General features: G+C 39.4%; 1 protein-coding gene across 5 annotated transcripts in view; it reads right to left on the minus strand.

Moving 5' to 3' along the window:
* The window catches only part of MPP6 (membrane palmitoylated protein 6), a 138,737-nt gene that overhangs the window by 33,787 nt on the left and 77,649 nt on the right, over positions 1-27,301 (minus strand). For all 5 annotated transcript variants that reach the window (XM_033930829.1, XM_033930828.1, XM_033930831.1 and 2 more), the window contains 2 exons: positions 7,461-7,560; positions 6,366-6,434 (listed from right to left, as the gene is read on the minus strand). In XM_033930829.1, the coding sequence (XP_033786720.1) occupies positions 6,366-6,434; positions 7,461-7,560 (169 nt within the window). The remainder of the gene's footprint in view (positions 1-6,365; positions 6,435-7,460; positions 7,561-27,301) is intronic.

Consider the following 27,301-nt stretch of genomic DNA (forward strand, 5'->3'; position numbering starts at 1 on the left):
AGGCACGACCTTCCCTTCCAGCCTTTGTTCTCTTCCTCCCCCCGTTCTCTGGTGATTTATTTCTTTCTTTCCTTCTTCAGGCCGAACAATTGTCCCTTCTTCCCTTCCTTCCTCCTATGTTCCCCTCACTGCCTTCCAGCCTCTGTCCTCTTCCGCCCCCCCCCCCCCCCCTCAAGCCTGCCTATCCAATTTAATTACCTCCCGCTGCTGCTGCTATGGGGACACGTTGATGAAGCAGCAACAGCGGCCGGGGGGGGGGGGGGGAGATTCCTGGCTCAGCAATACGGCACTGAAACTGAAGAAACGGAAGGAATTGATGGGAAGGGCCAGGTGGATACAGCAATTGCATGCCGCTGGCCCAGAAGCCTTAACCCCGATGCCAATTCTGACATCGGAGAGAAGTTCCGGGCCAGCCATTGATGTCGGGGGTAAGGCTTCTGGGCCAGCGGCATGTAATCGTTGCACTCGCCTGGCCTTTCCCTTCCTCTACTTTCTAACGACCATCAGCGGCGGGCGAGGGGCGGACTAAATAAGGTAACGGGGGGGGGAGAGGATTTGGGTATTCGCTCCATAGGACGCACCCTTTTTTCCACCCACATTTTTGGGAGAAAAAAGTGTGTCTTATGTAGCGAAAAATACAGTATAATGACTTGGCGAACCATGTGCACAAAAATACAAATATTACGAAAGTAGGGCATAAACAAGGATAAAAAGCTAGTTGACAGAGGCATGGATCAAAGTGCCATAGAATCGTGAAGACAAAGCGACAGGGCTGAAAGTAAGTGCAACTAATCCACTGGAATAAATTAAACGTTGGGTTAAAAACCACCCGCTACGCTTCTTCCTACTGTAGCCTTAGCATCGGATAAAAACTGGTTGCTTAGGCTATTCTTTAAAAATAAACAAAAATAATTTCTGGGATTTAAAATCTTAATGTTTCCAGATCTGGCACGGGACACACAAAAATGTAGATGTGAATTTTTGCTTTTAAAACCCGGGGTTATTGCTTTAGGGGTGACATTCTTCTTGTGTCATCCATGTAAATGTGTAATACATTATCGTATGAGAACATATATTTTCTTTGATCCTTGCCAACTAACAACCTTTTTGTCAGTATCACGCATGGAAGAGGGATAAACATGAGTGCTATTGAGGATATCAGCGCTCAGTTAATTAGTCCTTTGCTTTCCTTTGTTGAATCTTCTTAACTATCGGTCTCTTTTACAAAGCTGCGCTAGTGGCTGCCGCACGGCAACAGCCCTGAAGCCCTTTAAATCTCTATGGGCTTCGGGGCCATTAGCACAATGCGGCTTGGTAAAAGAGGCCGTATAACTCGCTAATTCTACTACTTGGATCCCTATTTGAGGACTTGAGCTGAATTTAAGCAAAATTTTTTCTTGTGATTTAATTTGTTTAGGGTGACTTATTCTTATGGTATTATATGAAATTTTGATAAATTGATTACTTGTTTTATTTTCAGCTTTCTGTACAAGTGGATTCTTGAAATGTAATTAGAAAATTCATAAATAAATAAATAACAAAAAAAAGCACACCCGAGGGAAACAAGGGAAAACCAAAATTCATGGAATGCATACAAAATAGCCTACACTATGGGCTCCTTTTACTAAGGTGCGTTAGGGCCTTAACGCGTGGAATAGCGTGCACTAAATTGCCATGCGTGCTAGACCTTAACGCCAACATTGAGCTGGTGTTATTCTAGAAGCACACCGTACAGTTTAGCGCGTGGTAATTTTGTGTGCGCGCTAAAAACTCTAGCGCATCTTAGTAAAAGGAGCCCTATAGAAAGCCGTTAAACTGTCCGGAAAGGGACCAGCAGAAATAATAGCACCCGACTGAACACTGCAGCCCTGCACCTGCTTGTTACTTTTCCACTGCTGGTTGGAAGAAGCAGTAGCGGCAGCATGGAACAGAAGATGCTGAACATTATTCCACCCTAATTAAAAAAAAAAAAACCCCTTGGAAAATAAGGTGATACCTTTTTATTGGACTAACTTAATACATTTCTTTTACTAGCTTTCAGAGACCAAAACCTCCATCAGGTCAAGATAGTATACCTTAACAGCAGCATATTGTCCTGATCTGTAGAAGGTGGTTTGGATTCTGAAATCTAGTTAAAAAAAAAAAAAAAAAAGTATCTTTAAGATTTTTGGAGTTCATGCAAATCAATGTTGGTATGAATGTGGACAAATTGATATTACATTACATTACATTAGGGATTTCTATTCCGCCTGTGCCTTGCGGTTCTAGGCGGATTACAATATAGAAAATATCTGGGACATTCCAGTAGAGTTACATTTCAGGATAAGAGTAAGTTACAGGAACAGTAATGAGTTATGATACTACAATTTCATAGAAGATAATACTTATTACAGAAGATAATACATATAACAGAAGATAATGCATTTTACAGAGGTAATACATGGTGATATGCACCATGTGTGGTGGACTTGCTCTAAAGTGCAGATTTTTTGAACAGTGATAATACAAAAATTAGACAAATTCTACTTGTTATTTATTTGGTGAAGGCAGAATATTTCTTATCGCACTTTAAGCCTTATGGGGGCGAGACCAGATCATCATACATTAGTCACCCATCTATTTACGGCTGGTCGGATACCTCTATAAGCAGCATGTAAACAACCTTGAACACCCACAATAGATATGGTTCTTAGTAGAATGGAATACTATTCAGAATGGTCAATTGTTTATCGTTTGCAAAATATGGAAACCTTATCATAACTGGAGGACAGCAGCTTCGAATGGACTGGTTACTATATTATGGATGATTGGCTTTTTTTGCAGGATCAAAATGAAACCTTTGCATCCCATATGTATTTCTTCAATCCCAATTCACTTTGTACCAAATATTTAAATTCTAGGAGTGATCCTTGACAACATATTATCCTTTAAATTTCAGATCAGCTCAGTGGTACAAAAATGTTTCTTTAAATTAAAAATTAGATCCCTCAGATCACTATTCAACCCTAATTCAATTTACATTCTTATCTATTCGTTAGTAATCTCAACCTTGGATTACTGCAATTTACTTTACCAAGGCATCACTCAAAAAGAGATTAGGAGATTATCTTAACTCTCTAGTAAAAAAATGCTTTTTTAGCCTCCATATGTTGAGGAAAGTTCAGATCCTGTTTCCACCAACAACATTTCGCTGTCTTTGTTCAATCAATCATTCTCTAGAGGTTGGACTACTGCAACTCGGTCTATTTAAGTCTGACCAAGAAAAGTCTTCAGCAGATCCAGTTAAGTGCAGCTAGGCTGATCTTTGCAAAGAGCAAATTTGACCATGTTTTGCCGCTCTGGCACCCAGTATTTCCAGGGTCTACTTTAAATGTGCCTGCCTAACTTTCAAGATCCTCCATGGCATTCTTCCCCCTTTAATTCCTCTATCTTGGAATGCTGCAAGATCTGACATCACCAGATCTATCCAAAAACTTAAATTATCTTTCCCCTCACTAAAAGACATTACCTATATTGGAAAACTAGGGAAATCTCTTCACTTCAAAACTACAGAGCTCTGGAATAAGTTCCCTGCCCAGCTGCGCAACCTGGGCTCTTTCCAACTATTCCGTAGACACCTGAAAACTTGGCTATTTTCAAAAATGTAAATTTCCTTTCCCCCTTCCACCAACTCCCACTGTACTTCCCTGTTAATTTTTGTAAACCATGTCAAGCTCTATATTTATAGAGAAGATGCGGTATATAAGCTTAAGGTTTAGTTTAGAGATTACAAGTCATTCAAAACACTGCTGTAAAAATTATCTTTAATGCTAAGAAATTTGACCATGTTAACCCTCTCCTCAGAAAAGCTCACTGGTGACCTATTTCACATAGGATTACTTTCAAAATATTACTTCTTGCTTTCAAAGTCCAATCTAATCATATTCCCTCATTCATAGACAGATTATTGATCCCCTATGATTCTCATAGGACACTACGTTCTTCCCAACAATATCTTTTAGCAGTTCCCTCAGTTTGTCAGTTATTTTATGGCACAACACGTAAAACAATCTTTTCAATAATTGCACCTACCACTGACCCTGAGACAAGAAAAAAAACGTACAACTTTAAGGGCTTTTACTAAGCTGCGTTAAGGCATTAACGCACGGAATAGCGTGTGCTACAATGCCATGCACGCTAGATGCTAATGCCAGCATTGAGCTGGCGTTAGTTCTAGCCGCATAGCGCAGGGTTAGCATGTGCTAATCTGCTGCAAGCGCTAAAAACGCTAACGCACCTTAGTAAAAGGAGCCCTAAATCTAATCTCAAAACATTTCTTTTTAGAGATGTTTTTGAGATTTATACTTAGCTTTCCTTATTAAAAAAACTCAAGACATTAGGCCTTATTTTAAAGATCCCCTTTACTCCTTTTGTATTCTGCCTCCCCTTTCTTTTATTTTAAGCAATGTATCCTCTCCATCTGCCCATATGTATCATGTTGTGTCTCTACTGTAATTGTGAATTTGTTCCCTCTATTTTATATTTTTTAAAAACTTCTAAATAATTTGTATAAATTGGAAACCACTATGTTTATAAAAGAAGTATATCAAGACCTAAATAAACTTGAACTTGAATAATGTTTTATTCAATTGTTGCAGGATTTCCTGCTATCTTTACTGATTTACTGGGCCATGTCTGTTTTAGGAAGAGAGAGGGTAGTGGGTTGTTCACTTTGACTATACTGTTGAGATATTTGAAGATCTATTTCTTTGGCTTGTATTAGTATGCTTTGTATTCTCTATTATATTATAAAAATAGGAAATAAAAAAAACCAAACAAGCGAGTCTTGCTTCTGTTGTTACTGGAATCCAGTCCAGTGTCACCAGATATTTCTTTGAGAACTGAAACTCTTCAACCACCAAATGAAAATTACCTGAGGTAATGGCAATACTCAAGGGCTCCTTTTACGAAGCCGTGTTAGCGGCTTTATCGCAAGCGACATTTTATCATGCGCTAGCCGAAAAACTACCGCCTGCTCAAGAGGAGACGGTAGTGGCTAGCGCGGCCGGCAGTTTAGCGTGTGCTATTACGCGCGTTAAACCGCTAACGCGGCTTCGTAAAAGGAGCCCTCAATTGAAATCCTGTGACTAAGGAGACCAGAAATCATAGCAAGGGGTACAAGTACATCCTGGCCCATGGCATAAATCCCAACATATGTAAGTAGTACCACATGGTTAGTTGGTGTCAGATTTCTGATTTGCGACTAGAATTTCCTCATTTTTTTCGAGAGGGAGAAACACTCTGCCAAAGATGGTGTTGAACCTGACTCCTAAATTTATAGCAAGATCAACTCGGATGTGTGAAAATTCAATAATGCTCAGATGTACACTTTCACCAGAAAGATACAAGAAATGTCATATAAGTGAACAGTGCTGCTGTAGTTTAAATAAAAGGAGTATCAAAAAAATGGAGGAAAAGCCTCAGACTGGAACCCTCCCACCACCACAATGGTGGTCCAAGGTGGTTGGGCGATCACCTCACTGGCAAAGAACCTCCATTTACTCTCCCACAATATAAAAACTTTAAGCAGGGCTGTTTGTGCAAAAATGCTAGAAGAAACTTTCAATTTATCTTCTAGCATTTTTGCACAAACAGCCCTGCTTAAAGTTTTTATATTGTGGGAGAGTAAATGGAGGTTTTTTTGCAAGTGAGGTGATTGCCCAACCACCTTGGACCACCACTGTGGTGGTGGGAGGGTTCCAGTCTGAGGCTTTTCCTCCATTTTTTTGATACTCCTTTTATTTAAACTACAGCAGCACTGTTCACTTATATGACATTTCTTGTATCTTTCTGGTGAAAGTGTACATCTGAGTTGAGCCTGACTCCTACATATTCAAGAGTCTGAGAAGTAAAAATGTTGATGTTGGAAAAACTCACTACTCAGCCTAAGACCTGCAGTAACTGCTTTGATTTTTCTTGGGATTGTGCACGGATTAACCAATCTTCTAAACAAGGATGATATACAGTAGATAGTTAAATAGCTTAGTAGTATAAATGTCCAGGAGGTGGGCCTATTTGAATTTAAAGAAAGCTCTAGAATGAGGAGTGATAGGATGAAAGTGAAAAGGACAGATTCAGGAATAATCTATGGAAAAATTTCTTTATGAAAAGGTGGTGCATATGTGGAATGGCCTCCTGGTTGAGGTATCGGAGAGGAGGATTATATCTGAATTCAAGAAAATATGGAACAAGCATGGAGGAAAGCTTATAGAGTTTAGTTGGTAAGAAATGACAAATCAGATAGGCTGTATAAATGCCATCATTTTCTATTTTTCTGCATACAAAATACACCATTGTGATACATGCAACTTCAAAACAAATGTTACCTGCATTTCTTGTTGTAAGATACATCATCTTTTTCTTTTTTTTATTAGCTATGGTTCCACAAAATGGCCCTGGATTTAAAAAAAAAAATAAAATAAGTATTTGGCCAGCACACATATTTACCCATATTAGGTTAACATAAGGTTTCAGTATAAAAAAAATATTACCACTGAAGTAAAGAATGTCTCCTAAAAGGGTTGGTTTATTTCTACAGTTTTCATTAATATTTGATTCTATAACAATACCAAGAGGTGAAAAAATGAGCAAAAAATTATATGTACATCTTTATTTTAAGAAATATTCAGTTCATCTCCACTCTCCACTGATGTTGTGGAATCAATATCTCTCTTCTGTAATCATTAATATTTACTTGATCAATGTTAAAAATAGTATGTTACAAAATAAAGTTGTATGTGAATAAAAAGCATTCTAACTTGCCAGTACAAGGAAAAAGTTATGATTGTGCTAAGGGGCAATTAAAAAAACAAATAAACCCTACACTGTAGTTAATATAACCAGGTAAATCTTCTCAATTATCTTTCAGCATATATTTAACTAAATCTCAAAATGCATCTGCCCAAAATAAGTATTTTAAGACAGTTATTAGAGCTGTTGTGGATACCCAATTAAGTTTAGCACTGAATACTACAAGTTTTCCAATCTTGCTAAACTTGAATTATCATCTGAACAAATCCAGCTATATTTTTAACCAAGTAAATTTACTCATGAAAATGTTTGAATATCGAGCCCTAAGAAAAACTTTAAATTTTCTTGAATTAAACAATATATTTGCTTTGAATATAACATCATAAGAATTTCCATACTGGGAGAGACTGAAGGTCCATCAAGCCCAGTATCCTGTTTCCAACAGTGGCCAACCCAGGTCCTAAGCACCTACTGTAACTAGATCCTGAGTAATAAAACAGATTTTATTGCTGCTTATCCTAGGAATAAGCAGTGGATTTCCCCAAGCCATTTCAATAATGGTCAACGGACTTCTCTTTTAGAGAAAATTATCCTCCCTAATGTCTTAATTTACATCATGTGGAAATGCTAAAAAGCAATTATTTATGAAAAGTGAACACATCCTTTGTTACCTGAATAATCCCAGTCTCTCCTGACGAAAGCTTTTCTCTTTTCTTCTAAGAATTGACTAGGAATAAGACCTGCACTTCCACCTTCTTTTACATGGCTGGCCTAAAATCAATTGATAAAAGTTTTCTATAAAGCAAATACATGTCTTATTCAATAAACAACCAAACAGTACGCCATCAAACAGATACTTGTCAGAAAATACACAGAATATAAATGATTTCCAATCTATGCCAAATGAAATATGTATATGACAGAAATGCTACTAGGATTCTGAAATAGACGCTTTCCAGAAAATTGGTCTTAAGCACTTGAAGGGCCATTCTATAAATAGGCACATGCAAGGGCTGCCTTAACCACTACCCACACAAGAGTATTACACACCATTCTATAAGACAGTGCATAAGTGCCATGGCACATAACTGCAAGGAGGGGGGGGTGTACTGGGAGCAACACATGTGCAGGTTATGGGCTTGGTGGAAGAGTAACCTCATAATTACTGCAGTGGGCTAAGAACCTGAGAAACCAGGTTTGATTCCCACTGTAGCTCCTTGTAACCCTGGACAAGTCACCTCCATTGCCTTGGGTACCAAAAACAACAGATTGTGAGCCTTCTAGGGACAGAGAAAGTACCTTCATATAATATGTGTGAAACTGCTTTGGTTGTATCCACAGAAAGGTGGTATATCAAATCCATGACCCCTAAGCATGTAACTTTATAGAATATTCTAAGTCAGTGGTTCCCAACCCTATCCTGGAGGACCACAGCCAGTCAGGTTTTCAAGATAGCCCTAATGAATATGCATGGAGCAGATTTGCATGCCTTTCACCTCCATTGTATGCAAATCTCTCTCATTCATATTCATTAGGGCTATCCCAAAAACCCGACTGGCTGGTGGTCCTCCAGGACAGGGTTGGGAACCACTGTTCTAAGTTATTCATATCACATGGTGTACTTGGACGCACTCACTTATGCATAATATTGGCCTGCCTTATGAGTGTGCCACTGTTTGCATTAGTATCCTGTAATGGCTTAGGTGTTCCCAAATGCTATTATAGAATTGGTGCTAGCACACATTATTGTTGCGCATAAAGTGAGGTGCCAAGCTACAGAATTGCCCCCTTGGTATCTCAGATATAATACAAATGGAATAAATATTGTCAAAAGAAGGTAAATTAATATCTCTTAATCAAATAATTAGATATAATTTTATACCACTTTGCGGCCTGGTGACCCAGAAAATCTGCCTGGAAACATAAGAATTCTAAGCTGTAATGATCATTTAAAGATTTCCATTCAGGGAACCCCACCTGAATAGCCTGCTTCAATTGCAACCACTTATAATTTTGTTTTTTATTCAGACCATATTTATGTTGCAATTGTGAAAATTCAAGCATCTTACCATTATCAATTACTTCCGTTAATGATCTTATACCTGCTTTAATCCAATCTTTCCAGACAACCTTAAACCCGCCTATTTGTATCTTGGAGTTTACCCAAATAGTCTGTTGTTTCGATTTTAAAATAGAATCAGTAGTTAATTTGTCTACAAACCTTAATGTTTTCCAAGTATCCATTAATACTCTATTGTCCTTACGTATTCTAGGCACTTTTATACCAAGCAAAAGATCAAGCCTAAGTGGAAAGATAAGTGATCTCTCCACCCTTAACCAATCTGGTAATTGTTCCAAAAGCTCTGGGAGGACCCAATACATACCTTGGCGCATGATATAGGCCTGATGATACCTATAAAAATTGGGAAAATTTACCCCACCCTCCTCAATTGGTCTTTGCAAAGACACTAAAGCCACTCTTGCAATTTTACCCAGCCAAATAAATTTAAACAGAATACTATTTAATTTTTTATAGAAAGACCCCTGAAAAAACACTGGTATCATTCCCAATTGATAGCAAACCAGAGGCAAAATCATCATTTTAACAGTTTGTACTCTTCCCCACCAGGACAAATGTAAAGGATTCCATTGCTCACACAACTCTGTAACTTTTTGTAATAAAAATTTTTCATTTATTCTCATTGTCTCTTCAAGTGTTTTATTCAGCCAAATACCTAAGTACTTTATTCCATCCTCTTTCCATATAAAAGGGAAAGAATCAAGTATACTTTAAGAGATATTTGGAGCATTGAGATTAAGCATCAGATTAATGCATCTCAATGGCCACGTATTTGGTCTTGGAGAATTAAAGGTAAGATGTCAGCATCTATTAGGCAAACATGGTTTTTTTTGTTGCATAGAGCATTCTGGACCCCTACTAGATTACAAAAATTAGATTGCTCTAAGTCTAATAGATGCTGGCATTGTAAAATTGAAGTTGGAACTCTAGACCATCTTTTATTTTATTGTCCATGTATTCAGGCATTTTGGATATCAATATGGGATCAAGTTAATATGTTGATGGAGAGTCATGTGGCTTTATCCTATGACACAGTGATTTTTGGAATGTGAATGAGGGCCAAATGCCAAATATCTGCAGCAAACAATAAATTATTGTTGATTCTTACGGGAGTGGGAATTCAACAGATAACAACTAATTGGAAAGACTGTTCTAGATTTAATTGTAATTTTTGGTGGAACTCAGTTTGTCATATGTATAAGATGGAAAGATTTCTTGCGATACAGAGGGGGTATTTTAAAAGATTTCAAGAGGTGTGGAGGCCATTAATTGAATATTATAACGAGTAAAGTTTATTCTTTTTCCTTAGGGGATAATATATAGAAATGGGATGGGATGGGATGGGAGGGATAGGGAGGGAAAAATATTGGAAATATGTTGTTATGAAAAATAAGGAGATATATGTAATAGGATGGGATATTTATTGTTGTGCATTACTGGGTATAATAAAAATGTTTAAAGTGTTTGAGGAAGAAGGATGGGGGAGGGACAGATTTCATGTCAGATTAATTGTATTATCAAAAAGGGATGTATAATTATATATAAATTTGGAAGGAATATTTTATTGATATGGAAAAGGGTGGGAGGTGGGGGGGGAATAAAAACATGTATAATAATATTATTTAAGAATGCCAAGTGTGTTATGTAAATTAATTGTAATAATACTGTACACTTGTTGAAAGAAATAAAAAGGAATAAAGATTTAAAAAAAAAAAAAAGAAGGTAAATTAATAACCTGAAATTGTCTCTAACAATAGTTCAATAACTTCTCAGGTATGAGGCAAAAGATGATGAAGAAGGGAAGACAAGTTAGATGGAAGGCTAACAAGTGGTTCTTATTAGCTGGTTTTTCCTGAAAGAACAATGGATGTCTATATACCGTATATACTCAAATATAAACTAGGATTTGGGGGGTTCCGAGTTTATATTCGTGCCAGCACCCTCTCCTAGAATTATTGCATGCCGCCGCCAGGCTCTGCACCCCGTCCCCTCTCCCTGCCCTGTCCTCATACCTCCTCTGCCGATCCCTGGTGGTCCAGAGATGCAGCAGGCAGGAGCGAGGTTTCCATGCTCCTGTCCCACTGCTAACCCAGTCGGTGGTGGCTGCCATGAGATCGGATTTCTTCAGTCACTGAGCGTCACCAAGCAGGAGCGCGCTTTGGTGCTGCTGCTCGGTGCCGAGCGGCTTCCTGACTGGCTCCCGCAAATTCTTGCAAGAATTTGTGGGAGCCAGTCAGGAAGCCTCTCCTCTCGGTGCCGCTCAGTAGCTGAAAAAACCCGATCTCGTGGCAGCCACCACCAACTGGGTTAGCAGCGGGGCAGGAGTGTGGAAAGCTTGCTCCTGCCCACTGCACTTCTGGACCACCAGGGATTGGCAGAAGAGGTACGAGGACAGGACAGGTAGTGGGGATGGGGTGCAGAGCCTGGCGGCGGCCTGCAATAATTCTAGGAGAGGGTGCCTGGAAACACGAAATTGTGCGACAGGTAAATCGGGGATGAACCCATTAAGGTTTTGAAGCAAAGGCAGGAGAACTTGAAGATGGCCCTTGCCTCCATTGGCAGCCAGTGAAGTTTTCTGTAAAACGTGCTTACATGATTTGACTTTTTGAGACCATAAATGACGGCAGTATTCTGAATGATTCTCAGGCGCTTGATGGTTTTCTTGAAAGATCCCAAATATATGATATTGCAATAGTCTAAGGTGCTTAAGATTAGAGACTAAACCAGCAATCGGAAGGAGAGGAAGTCAAAGTAGTGTTTAATGGTATGGAGTTTCCAGAGGGTGCAAAAGCATTTTTTAACCTGGGCATTGGTATCGTCTTCAAAAGTCAGGCATCAGTCCAGGATGACTCCAAGGATTTTAATGGTGGAATTGATTGAGTAAGTTAGCCCGTTTAATTTCAGAGAGGTATTCGTTAGTTTGTAGTTGGGGCTTGCGAGGAAAAGTTTAGTTTTTTCTGGATTTAATTTTAGTTTGAATTGTATAGTCCATTGCTCTACCATAGTGAGAACAGATGAGGTGAGTTGTTCAGTCTCTTGTGTCAGTGAGGTTATGGGGATGATAATTGTAATGTCATCTGCATATATGTATGATTTCAATTTTAAGTCGGATAACTTATATCCCAGTGATGCCATGTAGATGTTTAACAGAGAAGGAGAGAGAGGGGAGCCCTCAGGGGAACTCCGCAGGGAAAAGGTTCCATCACTGTGGACCTGGTAGGCGCGGTTTATTAGGAAGCCTGTGAACCAAGTTAGTACCTGTCCCGAAATGCCAATAGAATCGAGGCATCTGATCAGAATGTCATGGTCGACAAGGTCAAACACTGCTTAAGTCAAACTGAAGTACCAGTGCGCTTTTTCCCATAGAAAACAGATGGAAGAGGTGATCTGTTAACCATGCTAAGACAGTTTCCGTACTGTAGTTTGTGCGAAATCCTGACTGAGAGTCGTGTAGAATGTTAAACTTCTCTAGGTATGTCATGAGGTCAAGATTAACTAGACCTTCCATTAGTTTGAGGAAGAGAGGTATGTTGGCAATGGGTCTTTAATTGGAAACCGAAGAGACTGGTTCCTTAGTGTTTTTGATAATATGAGTCACTAGAATGTGGCTGAGTTCTAACGGGAAGTAGCCGCTAGACAGGCAAAGAAAGACCCAGGTGAAGAGTTCGGCCTTGAATGGGGAGGAGGCTGTTTTCATGATAATCGGAGGACAGTTGTCTAGTAGGCAGTTGGATTTTGCATATTTGGAGTAGAGCTTAAGGAATTGGTTCCAGTCTGGGTTTTCAAAATGATTCCAGATCATGTCAGCAGTTGAGCCTTCATTACCTAGAGTGGGTAGATTGATTGATAGGTCTGTGCTAGTAGCTACAAGAGACGTTTTCAAGTTGAGAATTTTTGTGGCGAAATGGTCAGCTAGGTTTGCTGTAGAGGGTGGGAGATCTGTATGGGAGCGTTTATGTAGGTTAATATCAAATAAGGAATTGACTATTTTGAAGAGTTCTTTGCTATTCAGTGAGGGAGAATTAATTGATTGGGAGTAGTGTTTACTGCGCTTATCTTTAATCATTGTTTTGTACTCTTTGACTTTTAGTCACCAAGTGTATCTGTCATCTTTTCCTGATTTACACCATATTCTTTCTAGTTTACGTACTTCTCATTTTAGTGCTAATAGATCTGCATCAAACCAGCTAGCTGATATACGGTGTCTTTTCCTACAGGCTTTCAATGGTGCAATATCATTTAGAAGCTGATTGCTGAAATTTTTCCAGCCTAGGATGAAATCTGGGTCTAAGTCAGGGATGGATATTAAGCTGTAGTGTGACCAGAATTCTGCAGGGTTTAGCTGTCCTCTTGTCCATATCATTTTCTCTTTAAGGGTGGTCCTTGGTTTCTTTTTGGGTTGTTTTTTGAGCCAGTGTAATTCAAAGTTGCATAGAAGGTGATCTGACCAGGGGGTGTTAGCCCAGGTTTCACTTTTAAAACTTACACTGGGGGTAGTTGGGGCATTGGAAAGAAATGTGAACAGATCTAAGTGGTGACCTTTTCTGTGAGTTTTGGTCGGAAGTGGTTTGGAAAAGCCTAGAGATGTAAGGAAGGAAAGTAGATCTGCAACCTTGGAATTCTCTTCCTGCTCAAGGTATAGATCGACATCACCGGCTAGAAGATTGTAGGGGCCGGTTGCCAAATTTGTAAAGAGGAATTCGTAGAGATCTTCTTTAGCTAGGTTCCATTTGTTAGGGGGTATGTAAAATACTGTAGCGATCAAATTATCTTTACAGTCCTCTTTGGATATTTTGCAGGTGAGGATTTCCAGGTCATTGTTTAGTTTAGAGTCAAGGATTTGAAACTGAAAATGATCTCGGAGGATTATTGCTAAACCACCTCCTCTCTTTGAGTTTCTTGATAGGGGAATAATTTTGTAATTTGGAGGTAATAGATCACCAATGATAGCATCCTGGTCGGAGATTAGCCATGTTTCGGTTAAGAATAGGATATCTAGGTGGGTTTCTTCTAGCCAATCTTTGACCAATTAGGCTTTGTTCCTAACCGAACGAATGTTCAGATAAGCACCGGAAATAGTGTGATGTTCCGAAGGTATTGAGGGCTCAGCACATTGTATGGTTTTTAGGAGTCATTTTCTTTTGTGCGATGATCTAGAGGAGTGGTGAGTGGCATTAACCACGGAGATAGGGAAGGGGCCAGATTCCCTGTCCTGGGTTTTTTTTTCATAAGTGCGCTGACTGGGCTGAATGAAGAGTTACAATTCGGTAATTTTAATGCAACATTCTAACGCAATTAGTAAAAGAAAAAAAAAAAAAGACTGAGTGCTCAAGATGTTACAAATTATATACTAGTGGCTTCTATTCCACTACTAACCAAGATAAAGCAAGACTGGGTTACTATGAAGCTAATGGATTATTTAGAGTAATTTGATCTATTACACCCAATACAATTAGGATTTAGATCTGGCTTCTGTACAGAAACTGATTTGTTCCCTGCAAAGGCGAAGTCATTTCTTAGGCAAGATCAATATGCTATATTAATTCAATTTGACTTATCAAGCACATTTGACTTCACTGACCATAGCTTACTTAAGCAAATTCTACAAGAATAGGGTATATAGATGGCCAGGGTATTTATAGGCCTGCCATATCTGAGGGTGCCATAAATGGTTTTCTTTTTGTCAAAATATTCACACAGAGTGAAGATGGATTACAGTCATCTATATAGAATACTGAACATGGCATTTCTCAGGGGCCACCCATCTCCCCTATATTATTTAATACTGTGACACAGTCTTTAGGGAAAGAATTGGAGAAATGCAATGCGTGTAGTTATATCTATGCAGATATTAGCATCCTTATTCCCGACTTGAAAAGCTTGATGTTTATATCCTGATGTACTGGAATATTTGGCAATTGCTCAAACTGAAAAATAAGATAAAACCACATTTCTATAGACAGGTCCTCAGAATAAGATCTGAAGTGATCTGTTACCTTTGGGAAACATCTGCTATAAACTTGATATTCAAGCATGGGTCTTGGGTATGCAACTAGACAATCTATTATTAAAGGATCATTAGATTAATAAAGTCATTGGTTTATTAAGAAAGCTCAGAGTTCTTTGTAGATATTTTGAAGAGCCAATCTTTGTGTTGTTAGTACAGTTATCAATACATTCCCATTCAGATAATTCTATTGTAATCTATTTGGGGTGTTCCAAATATCTTATGAAGAGACTACAAACAGTACCAAATTTGAAAACAGAAATTATTCTTATAGCAATGACCAATTGTTTATTTATTTTTAGTATTTATATACTACTTATAGCCTAAGTGGTTTACATTCAGGTACTCAAGCATTTTTCTATATCTGTACTGGTGGGCCCACAATATCTAATGTACCTGGGGCAATGGGGGATTAAGTGACTTGCCCAGGGTCACAAGGCACAACATGGGAGTTGAACCCACAAACTCAGGGCACTAAGGCTGTAGCTCTAACCACTGCGCCACACAAACTCTTTCCAAATTTGATAGAATTATTATTAGTACGCTTTTCAATCTTTCCCTAAGCAAGGGAAAAGTCCCCTTGGACTGGAAAACTGCTAATGTCATTCCACTCCACAAAAAGGGATGCAGGTCAGAGGCTGAAAATTACAGACCGGTGAGTCTCACATCAATAGTGTGTAAACTTATGGAAATGTTGATTAAAAACAGATTGGATACGATTCTGGATGATGAGAAGCTGAGGGACCCTCAGCAGCATGGGTTCACGAAGGGAAGGTCTTGCCAAAACAATCTGATAAGCTTCTTTGACTGGGTAACGAAACAACTGGACAGGGGGGAATCTCTGGATATCGTGTATTTAGACTTCAGTAAGGTTTTTGATAGTGTCCCACACTGTAGGTTATTAAACAAGATGAAAGCGATGGGATTAGGAGAAACTTTGACTGCATGGGTTAAAGACTGGCTCAGTGGTAGACTTCAGAGGGTGGTCTTGTCAATCCAATCTGATAAGCTTCTTTCACTGGGTAATGAAACAACTGGATAAGGGAGAATCTCTGGATATCATGTATTTGGACTTCAGTAAGCTTTTGACAGTGTCCCACACCGTAGGTTATTGAATAAGATGAAAACGATGTGACTAGGAGAAACATTGATGGCATGGGTTAAAGTCTGGCTCAGTGGTAGACTTCAGAGGGTGGTGATAAATGGTACCCCCTCAGAAACGTCGGAAGTAACCAGTGGAGTGCTGCAGAGCTCGGTCTTGGGTCCAATACTGTTTAATATCTTTGTATGAGACCTGCCTCAGGGACTTCGAGGTAAAATTACACTATTCGCCAATGACGCTAAGCTATGCAAAGTGGTCGACAGAGCAACCGTGCCCGACACTATGAGGCAGGACCTACTTTTACTGGAACAATGGTCTAATACTTGGCAACTGAGTTTTAATCCCAAAAAGTGTAAGGTTATGCACCTTGGTAGCGGTAACCCCAGCAGAACATACACCCTAAATGGTGAAACCTTAACAAGAACTGTCATAGAATGGGACCTGGGTGTAATCATTAGCGAAGATATGAAGACTGCCACTCAAGTGAAGAAAGCTTCGGCCAAGGCTAGACAAATGCTGGGTTGCATCCGAAGAAGTTTTGTCAGCCGAAAGCCTGAAGTCATAATGCCGTTGTACAGGTCCATGGTGAGACCTCATTTGGAGTACTGTGTTCAGTTTTGGAGGCCACATTATCAAAAGGATGTGAAGAGAATGGAATCGGTTCAGCGATATGAAGAACGTCTAAGCAGACTGCAGTTATATTCTCTTGAAGAATGCAGAGAGAGGGGAGACATGATAGAGATGTTCAAATATCTTACAGGTACCGAGGTGGAGGAAGATATCCTTTTTCTTACGAGTCCTACGGCAACAAGAGGGCATCCACTCAAACTCAAGGGTAGGAGATTTCATGGTGACATCAGGAAGTACTTCTTCACAGAAAGGGTGGTTGACCATTGGAATGGCCTTCCACGTCAGGTAGTTGAGGCCAGCAACGTGCTCGACTTCAAGAAACGATGGGATAAACATGTGGGTTCACTTTGGGGAATTGCTTAGAGGGAGTGTTCTTTTAAGGGGAGGGTTCTTTTGAGTGGACAGACGTGTTGGGCCGAAGGCCCTTTTCTGCCGTCATACTCTATGTTTCTATGGTTACCAGTAAATGCTAGAATTCAGTATAAACTGGGTGTCCAATATATGTACTATCACATAATAAATTTTCATCTGTAAAATCAATCAAACAATATAGTCAAAGGTGTTCATCTTTTTTTTAATATCTAGCTCCTTCTGATTGGAAGAATCTTCCTTTGATAAGTCAAAGTTGAAGACTTTTCTTTTTAAAGATGCTTTTGATGTATAACTTGTACAATTCTAATTCTAAAACCATTGGGGCCTCCCTCCTATTGTTCAAACCTTATCATGTTTTCTCTGTTCTGTCTAAAAATGGAGTTCATTCCCTTATCCCTACCTGATCCTGTACGTTAAAATGTGTCATTTGAGTATGTCTTTCCCCTAGAAATTTGATAGGCAGAATAACAAATCTTAAATAAACTCGAAAGCAATTAAATGCTATTCTGAAAGGTCTTGAAAATTTTTCTATTTAAGAAATTTGTGTTCGCAAATTAGGATAAAATTTCTGATATACAAACCGTTACCTATAGTTGAATAATGTGAGATTTGCAATTTTTGTTTAACTGGGTTTGATCTCAATAGATCAAAGTCTTTATTGTAATCAGCTATGAACTTAATTTTTGTAAAAGCAGAATATAAATCTTTATTGTAACGTAATATGTCAAAGGGGAACACAACAAAATAATTCAGCAGCAAAACTAATGAATTGTAATGTCTGAAAGGGAGAGAATACTTTTTCTTCTTAAGTCTTGCTGAGTACTTTCATATGGTGACCCTGTCGTATAATATTTATACCAAAGCTCAATAAGGTGACGCTACTATAAAATATGATAAAAAGGAAAAAGAGATACATATTAGCCACATGTCGCCCAGGATAAAGTGTGCCTACCTCTGGCTCATGCACTAGGGCTAATGATGATAATTATGCAAAACCTTCAGGGGAAAGTAACAAACCTGATGCAGTCACAGGCCATGTTGAACTTGTTTACGGATTCCACAACGGAGAACGACACAAAGTCCCCACGAAGATGCAAACCACAAACAAGAAAAGTGGGAATGAACAAGATGCTTCCATATGGGGTCTTTATTGATAGAGAATCATTCAGTGGTAAGACAACACTGCCAGTGTTTTGGTACATAAAAACAGTATCTTCCTCAGGAGTCTACAAACAAATCAGGGATTAAATTTTCATGTAAAATAAACACATTCTCCAGAAAGAACAGTAAGAGTATCATTGTAGAGAGTATATTGAATCGAAGAACAAAAGCAAAGACTGCAGTAATGGTGTACAAGACGCCAAGTCTTTAATGATCAAGCATAAATATAAATATATTCCTAAGACAGTTTATCCAAAAGGGTTGATGAAACAGGACCCGACATGTCCGTGTTTCAAAGAAACATTCCTTCCTCAGGGGTCCTAAAGTTTATCATATACAAGGACCTGATGGTTAACAACTGGAATCTTCAGTGTTGGTGAACAACTGAGCAAACTGTGTGAGCTCCTACATTATATAAATATTTTAATCAACAGAATTGAGACAAAATGTAAATACACACACATATATATAGTATAGGAAACAAGCCAGCCGGCAAAGGGAGGGTAGGGCTAATGATTACAGGATTTCCAAATCATTTTTGATGGAACTTGCCACTTTGATGTTGCAAAAACATTTTTTTGAAGTTGAAGGTGTTTTTTTTTCTCCAAACACATGGGGTAGCCATGGGCACTGCCATGGCTCCCAGTGTTGCTAATCTTTACGTAACAGCTTTTGAAGAAAAATTTCTATATCCATCTAGGTGGATGGCCTCTGTCTCATTGTGGTTGCGTTATATTGATGATATTTTTCTAATTTGGTCAGATTCTGTGGAAAAATTTCATGACTTTTTAAAATAGCTTAATTCGTTGGATATGCACCTTAAATTTTCGGCTGTGGTGGAGGAGTGTGTGGCGCAGTGGTTGGATCTACAGCCTCAGCACCCTGGGGTTGTGGGTTCAAACCCTGCACTGTTCCTTGTGACTCTGGGCAAGTCACTCAGTCCTCTATAGCCCCAGGTACGTTAGATAGATTGTGAGCCCACCGGGACAGATAGGGAAAATGCTTGAGTACCTGATTGTAAAAACCGCTTAGATAACCTTGATAAGCGGTATATCAAATCCTAATAAACTTGAAACTTGAACAGCCAAAAAGTTACGTATCTGGATACTGTGGTCAGTAAAAATGCTCATAAGCTGACTACTTCTGTTTATCGAAAATCCACTGATCGTAATACTTACCTCCACTACTCCAGCTGTCATCCTACTAAACTGAAAACCAGTCTATACCCATCAGCCAATTCCTTAGAATTCGGTGGATTTGTTCCACCATCGCCAAATTCAAGGTTCGAGCTAAATTTTTAACTCACCGCTTCAAGGACAGAGGCTACCCCGATTGGGTAATCAAACGTGCATATTACAGAGCACATTATGCTAATCCTGATTTATTGTTAGACTCTCACAATACATCGTCTGATGATCGTCAAGTGTGTGTGATTTCTTTTTCGAATCAAGCTCAAGATGTAGCTAACATCATCAGGAAATATTGGCACATTTTGAATATACATGACAGTTTTAAAGATGTTCCAAGAATTGCCTTTTCTCGCCCTAAGAATTTGGGCAACTTGCTGAGTCAAGCGTATGGTAATAACCCGCAGATGCGGGGGAGTCACAAACCTTGTGGTCATTGCAATGTATGCTTCAACTCTCTGTCTATTTCCACCTGGTGTCATCCCATCTCTCAGCGTCAGTACAAGTTAAGACCTGCTTGTCTCAATGGGTGGTTTACATTATTATTTGCCCGTGTGACCTGGTGTACGTGGGACGGACTAGCCGCAAAGTAAAAAACTAGACTGTCAGAACATAAGAGCCGGCTAAATACTTCTACCACCTCTGCCCCCATGGTTCCCCATTGTTTGGATAAGGGCCATGGGTTTGCTGATTTCACCTGGTTCATTATTGAACTCCCTTTGGATTTTAAAGGGGACAGACTTGCACGTATCCAGCTACGAGAATAATTTTGGATCTTTGAACTCAACACGGTTCACCCTTATGGCCTTAACGAAGGCACTGAACGGAACACTATTGTCTAGCTGATTGGCCAATTTTTCCGATTCTATGATTGGCTGTCCTTTTCCTTTTCAGTTTTTAGGTGCGTTTTGCCTGTCGCTCTGTTAGCTCCACTGTTAGCTTTGCCGGCTGGCTTGTTTCCTGCGCCGTTCATGGCCTTATGATTTATGTCCATCTAATGCTACAGGTTCCTGAGGAAGGGACCCAGAGTCTCCGAAACTGGGCTTGGTAGAACCTGATGTGGCAGCGGGTCTTGTAGCCCTGTCCTTATCTTCCGGACCATGTCTTCAAGCTAAGTCTGCTTTTTTTGATCTAGGAGTCGGTTGGGGGACCTTCAGTGTGTCCCACTCTGTCTTTATATTAGCACTTTAAATTTGTGATTTACTTTATCACTGTATTAATTTTCTCACCAGTTATTGAGTTGAGCACACAAGAGGGATTCGGTGATGGTGTGCAGGTGGAAGTTATTATATCTTCACCAGTATATGTAAGCGCTGGAGAATGTTCTCCCTTTGCTTTTCCTTCACACTGAGAATCCCTCTCACACATTTATTATTATAATTGTTATTTAGTTGAGTGCTTGAGACAGACTGGGTCACTCGGAAAGTCCAATAGACTTTTACTGCTTTTTGTGGTTGCTATTTAGTATATTTTTGCAGTTTTTGTTTTTGGAGTTATTTTTTGCTTTAAAAAAGGACTGCATAATGAAGGATAAACAACCCTTAAATATAATATTTGGGATGTAAACCATTGAAGAAATAAATAAATAAATAAAAACACAGACAAATGTAAGCTAAAGATAAAAATTAAAAAAAGTACATAATATAAACCAAGAAAGTATACTGTATATAATAATCATGTACATATAACCACACTGTATAAAGAATTACAAAATGTAAAAGAGAAAAATGTCCAATAATCATTTCAAGTCATACAATTCATAAAAATGGATTAAAATATATTTCAAGATTCAGACCTTTAGATGTAACAAAGTCTAAATTAAAGATAGTTTACTGTTCTTCTTGAAGAAGAATTCACTCTATGTGCCCACCTCTTTGTCTCCGTTTAATAAACTTAAAAACCAGGAATCTCAGATCAGATGTATTGTGGCTTGTCTGGTTCCAATGTTCAACAAGGGATGCAGAAGTGATATTCCTATTAATACAGCTATGGTATTCAATGATCCTAGTTCTACTGTATATACTCAAATATAAACAGACCCGAATATAAACTGAGGTAACCTTTCCCCCCCCCAAAAAAAAAAGGAGGAAAAAAGGTTGACTCAAATATAAACCGTGTGTGTGTTAATATTCAAGTGCAGTACCATGCCAGCCTCTGTACTCTGTTTCCCCTCACTCACTGCTCTGCCAGCCCCCTCATTCACTCCCTCCCCTGCCAGTCTCTGCACCCAGCCTCACTCCCTCCCTGCCAGGTTGTGTACCCTGTCCCCCCTCTGCTGACTTGCAGGCCTCCACCGGGCCTGCTGAGACCTGATAGTCCAGCGATGCCTGGGACAGAAGGGATCCCTTTTGCCTCAGCTGATTCTAAGAATTTTTGCCCGCTTCCTCTGCGTACCTTTAGTGTCCCAGGTGGTTCGGCGGTGATCATGGTAGGAGTGACCTTCCTTCGCGCTTACCCACACAGAGCCACTATCTGATTAGCTGACGTAAGTTCTCGTGGGAACGTGAGAACTCACGGCAGCAAATCAGCTAAAGGCTCTGTGCGGGCAGGAGCGAAGGAAGGTCGCTCCTGCCACGATTCACCACTGGATCACCAGGGATACTAAAAGGTACACGGGGGAGGTGGGAGGGAGGTAAAAAAATCCTTAGAATCAGCTGGGACAGGATGCGAGAGGGATTCTTCCTATCTCAGCTATCACTGGACCACAAGGTTTCATGGCAGGCCCGGCAGAGGCCTGCAACAGATTTGAAAGGCAGGGGGGGGGGGAGGCAGCGCTGACCTGAATATAAACAGACCCCCCTATTTTGGAGCCATTTTTTGGCCCCAAAATCTCGGTTTATATTTGAGTATATATGGCAATCATCCTTTAAGTTTTTCCTACATAGATGAGCTGACATGTGAACTATATGATATAGATAACTTTACTGGTATTACAGTCAGAACTATGTTTCAAAGCATATTCTTTGTGAGTGTGTGGATGAATAAAGATCTTATTGGACTGGTGGAATAGGTAACATTAAATGGACCAAAATATCTTTCAAATTCTTCTCTCTAGTATATTCAACTATTAATTGTTTATCTTTGAAATATTCATGGTTTTCCAAGACCTGCCAGACCTTTTAAATAATTTTTTTTATTATCTCTTGCCAAATATGAGAATCTCAAGTTGCAGGTGATGCCTTATTTATATATTTTTTAATAATAGTTTTCTATTTCTATTTGCAGTCTTATTGAAATTTTTTTGAAGACATTCACATGGGTAGCCCCTTGACTGGAATCTATGTGACATTTCTTTAGCTCGTGTTTGAAATTCCGTGTAGTCTGTACACAGTCTTTTCAATATAAGAAATTGACTATAAGGCAAATTTTCTTTTAGAGAGGTGTTGTACAACTCTCTTTCCAGATTCGTGGTTTCACTACTTGCGAATTTGATTATTTGCGATTTTTTGCAGGCTATCCAAACCTCCCCGGGCTACTTTTTGCAGGCTGCCCGAACCTCACCTGGTAGTCTAGCAGTGACGCAGGGCAGGAGCGATCTTCCTATACTCCTGCCCCGTGCAGAGCCGTCATCAAAATGGCTGCTGTGAGTTCCCATTGTAGCCCTTGATTTATTGATAAAATATCCCTTTGAAAATAAAATAATTGCTTAAGGCTATAGTCGTAAAGGCCATTATCAAGTAATTTGGTATTTTACGACTGATGGTTCTATTGTCCAGTGTATTCTCAACTACAGTTAATGCTTTTACTTGCGGAATATTAATATATAATGAGTCATCTAGAGTTACTAATACGGTGTCAGCTAGATCACCCTCAAATTCTTCCAATACATTAATCATATGCATGGAATCTCTGATGTATGACTCAATTTTAGGCATGTAAGGACGCAAAAAATGGTCAACAAAGATACACAAGACTTCCAAAATAGAGTCATTTTCTGACACTGAAGGTCTACCTGGGGGATTAACCAATGATTTATGTATTTTGGATAGTGCATACAGTGTGGGAATTATAGCATGTATAATACTGAGAAATTCAGTAATTTTCTCCATACATTTTTTGTTCTTGTTATCTGGCACCCATGAGGATTGGTGGATGCTGGATAATAATAGTTTCTGGTTGTTCAAGGCTTACTCTAAAAATAGTTTTGTCTCTCTTCTCACCTCACTCTCTTCCTCTCTCTATCATTCCCCCACCCCCACTTGTAGGTCAAGCATCTGTTTCTCCCTTCGGTCTAAGTCACTTTCTCTCCTCCCCTTCTTCCCCCACTTATGGGTCCAGCATCCATTCATCCATCTCCCCTGCACCCTGATGGATCTCCCCCCACTTCAGGCCCACCTCTCCCCTCCCCGGTCTTTCCTCCCATCCTCCACATGGGTCTGGCTTCCTGGACTCCCTTCACTTACCGAAGCAGCAGAGGAAGTGCTGTAAGCAGGTTGTTTGTGGTAACCAAAACAAAGAAATTGACCCTGGGAAATCCACAGAGATGAAAATCCAAGAGAAACAAAACAAAAAAAAAACCTCTGTGGAGTGACGATGTTCCTGAAATGGACTTTATTGAAACTTTCAATAAAGTCCATTTCGGGAACATTGTCACTCCACAGAGTTTTTTTGGTTTCTCAGCAGGTTGTTCGTGGCTGGAAGGAGGGAAGAAGGTTGGCAGCTAAGGACTGCTGCTGGAGGGATGTTGGTGGCTCAGGAACACTACTCTTTGGAAACTGGAGGAAGGACAATTTCTTTTTTTGCCAGCAAAGGGTGAGTGTGCCAGTTTTCTTGAGTACCGGTTAATTATATATTTAGATTTTGTCTCATTTCTGTTGATTGTAATATTTATATAATGTTTATTTTAATTTTTTTAATATGTTTTTGATATACTCTCTATAAAATGTTACTCTTACTATTCTTTCTCAAGAGTATTTTACATGTAAATTTAATGCCTGATTTATTTGTAGACTCCTGAGGAAGGTACTGTTTTTATGTACTGAAACACTGGTAGTGTGAGTCTTACCACTCAGTGATTCTCTATCAATAAAGGTTCCATATGAAGTATCTTGTTCATTCCCACTCTTCTTGGTTTATGAACTTGTTAAAGAACTCACTGCAGCAAGAGAGAAACCACAGAAACCACTGAAAAAGTTGAGAGGACTAAAAAGAGATTAGGTTCTTACCTTGCTAACATCTTTTCTAGTAGATAGGAGTTTCCTTCTGGACAATATTCTCTCCATGCTCACAAGTCATGCAGAAGGAATCCACTCTAGGTTTTCAAATCCTCCTCCTTCTACCGAAGGTTCTGCAGCCTTCTTCAGTTTATACTAAAGCAGACGATAGCCCTATATAGAGACATTTAAGAAGGAGCAGTACAGGGAGACTCCCCAAAATACAGTGCTGTTCTGCTCTGAAAGTATAACAAACATGTTAAATATTTCAATGGAACAGTCCAAACTTCGGAATAAATATACCAATCAGAAACATTTATGGAGTTCAAACATTCTCCAATGTGCTACAGCATTACATTATTCTTCATACTCTTGAGGGCTGAGTGGCATCAAAATTTTAGTAGGCATGCAGAAAAATAACTGAAAGGGCGGGGCTCCAGAATGACACACCTATCTACTAGAAAAGATATTAGCAAGGTAAAAACCTAATCTCTTTTTCTAGTGCAATAGGTGTGTTATTCTGGACAGTAGGGACATATAAAAGCAGTTCCCCAAAATCTAGGGTGGGACTGCTCGTAACACTGGGGACCTAAATACGGTGTCTTCCTGTGATGCCATGTCCACCCTATAGAACTTGGAAAATGTATGCAGAATGGACCAGGTCACTGCCCTATAAATCCCCTCAGGCAAAATCATTTGAGCTTCCGCCCACAAAGCCATCTCACTTCTTGTTGAATGTGCTTCCAAAGAGATCAGTGATTGCTTGCCACAGGCAATATATGCTGTTGAGATGGCCATGCAAATCCATCTTGAAACAGTACCCTTGGACGTCAGTCTACTGTGTCTAGCCTGACTGTTGAGCACAAACAGATAATCTGACACTTGGAACTCATTAGTAACCTCTAGTTACTGTAAGAGAACTCTCCTCACATCCAGCTTTCTCAGAGTCTGATCCTTTATTGTTGACCTTGTGGTATGGAACGCTAGTAATCTTACTTTTGACATGAAACGCTGAAATAATCTTCGTCAAAAAGGATGGGACTGTGCTTAGGAAACCTCCAGCCTCCGTGATCTTGAGGAAGGGCTCCCTGCATGACAGCCCTTGCAGCTCCAAGACTTCTCACTGATGTAATGACCACGAGGAAAATGATCTTGATGGTAAGGTCTTGAATAGACTTGCACAAAGCTTAACCGAGGCCGTGTAGAACCATGTTAGGGTTCTATGACAGACATGGCTGCTTTACCAGTTGTCTGAGCCTTAGCGCCCCTTTTAGGAATCTGGCTATGTCTGGATGAGAAGCCATGGGAGCTTTGCATTCTCAAACTCTGAAACATGAGAGGCCTACCACTTGGACCCTGAGCGATGCCACCTCAAGGCCTTTGACTAGACCTGCTTGGAGGAAAGCTAGCACCATTGAGATTGGAGCACTAAATGGATCCACCTTTTCTGTTGTGCGCCAGTGCTGAAAAGTCTCCCATACCTTAAAGTCCAAGTTTCCAAGTTTATTAAAATTTTTGATAAAACGCAAATCAAGATTTCTAAGCGTTTTACAAATTGTATTAAAATAAGGGGAAAACACTGAACATATAAATACTGACTAAACAATATATCACAAACGTGAAACGATAGGAAAGTGTGTGTGTGTGTGGGGGGGGGGAACTACAGTTTAAAAGTAAAGAGAACATAAGGGGTAAACTACAATCGGGAAGTAGGAGAATGAAGATTGATAACCTTGGCTATTTCTAAGTCTATTTAGCAGTTGTAAGCATCTCGGAAGAGGTAGCTCTTTAGGTTTCCCTTAAATTTGTCTAAATTTTTTTCCGCCCTAATATGAAGTGGCAGGGAATTTCATATTGTAGGGGCCTTAATTGCAAATGAAGTGGCCTGACACGTGCTGATGATTTTCAGCGATGGTGTATAAAAAAAGATGTTGAGATGAGGATCTTAAGACTCTTGAAGGTTCGTGTGGAATAAGGAGCTTGTGAATAAAGGCCGGTTCATTAGTGTTTGGGAATTGAAGGAAGAATAGCTATTTTATATAAAATTTGATGTGGGATTGGTAGCCAATGTGCACTTTTAAGCAGAGGAGTAACATGGTCAAATTTCTTCCTATTAGTAGTAATTTTTATGGCAGTGTTTTGTATCAGTTGTAATCGGCGGATATCTTTTTGGCAGATACCTTTATATAATGTATTACAGTAGTCAAGTTTGGATATAATAAGACAGTGAATAAGAATGTTGAGAGATTGGGGATCCAGAACGTTCGCGAGAGATCTTATCATCCTAAGTCTAATGAAACAGTTCTTTACCACTAAGCTGATTTGTGGACGGTAGGTGAGTTTGCTATCTATAATTACTCCTAGGACTGTAATAGCATTTACAGAAATAATGGTGGTATCATTTATGGCGATAGAGGATATGAGTTGTAAGTCTTCTTTCCATGGTAATAGTATGCATTTGGTTTTTGATAAGCATGTTTTCATGAAGACATTGACTTATTTTGTCTAATTTAGAATTGAGTAAACTAATATCGACAGAACTGGAAGCATCGATAGGGTAAATAATCTGGTATAATCTGTGTACGCTTAAGCAGTAAGGCCAATAGATTGGCAGAGTGTCAACAGGGGGGGCCAAATAAGTATTGAACAATAAAGGAGACAGTATGGATCCTTGGGGATGCCGAAACTATTTTAGATAATTGATGATGTAGAATTATTGAATGAGACAACGGAGGTACGGTTAGTGAAAAGAACTAAACCATTCAAGAACCTGTTCAGAGATTCCTGCCTCAGCTAGCCTTAGAAGTAAGCAGAAACTGT

Source organism: Geotrypetes seraphini, chromosome 2 (assembly GCF_902459505.1).
Source record: "Geotrypetes seraphini chromosome 2, aGeoSer1.1, whole genome shotgun sequence".
Taxonomy (NCBI): Eukaryota; Metazoa; Chordata; class Amphibia; order Gymnophiona; family Dermophiidae; genus Geotrypetes; species Geotrypetes seraphini.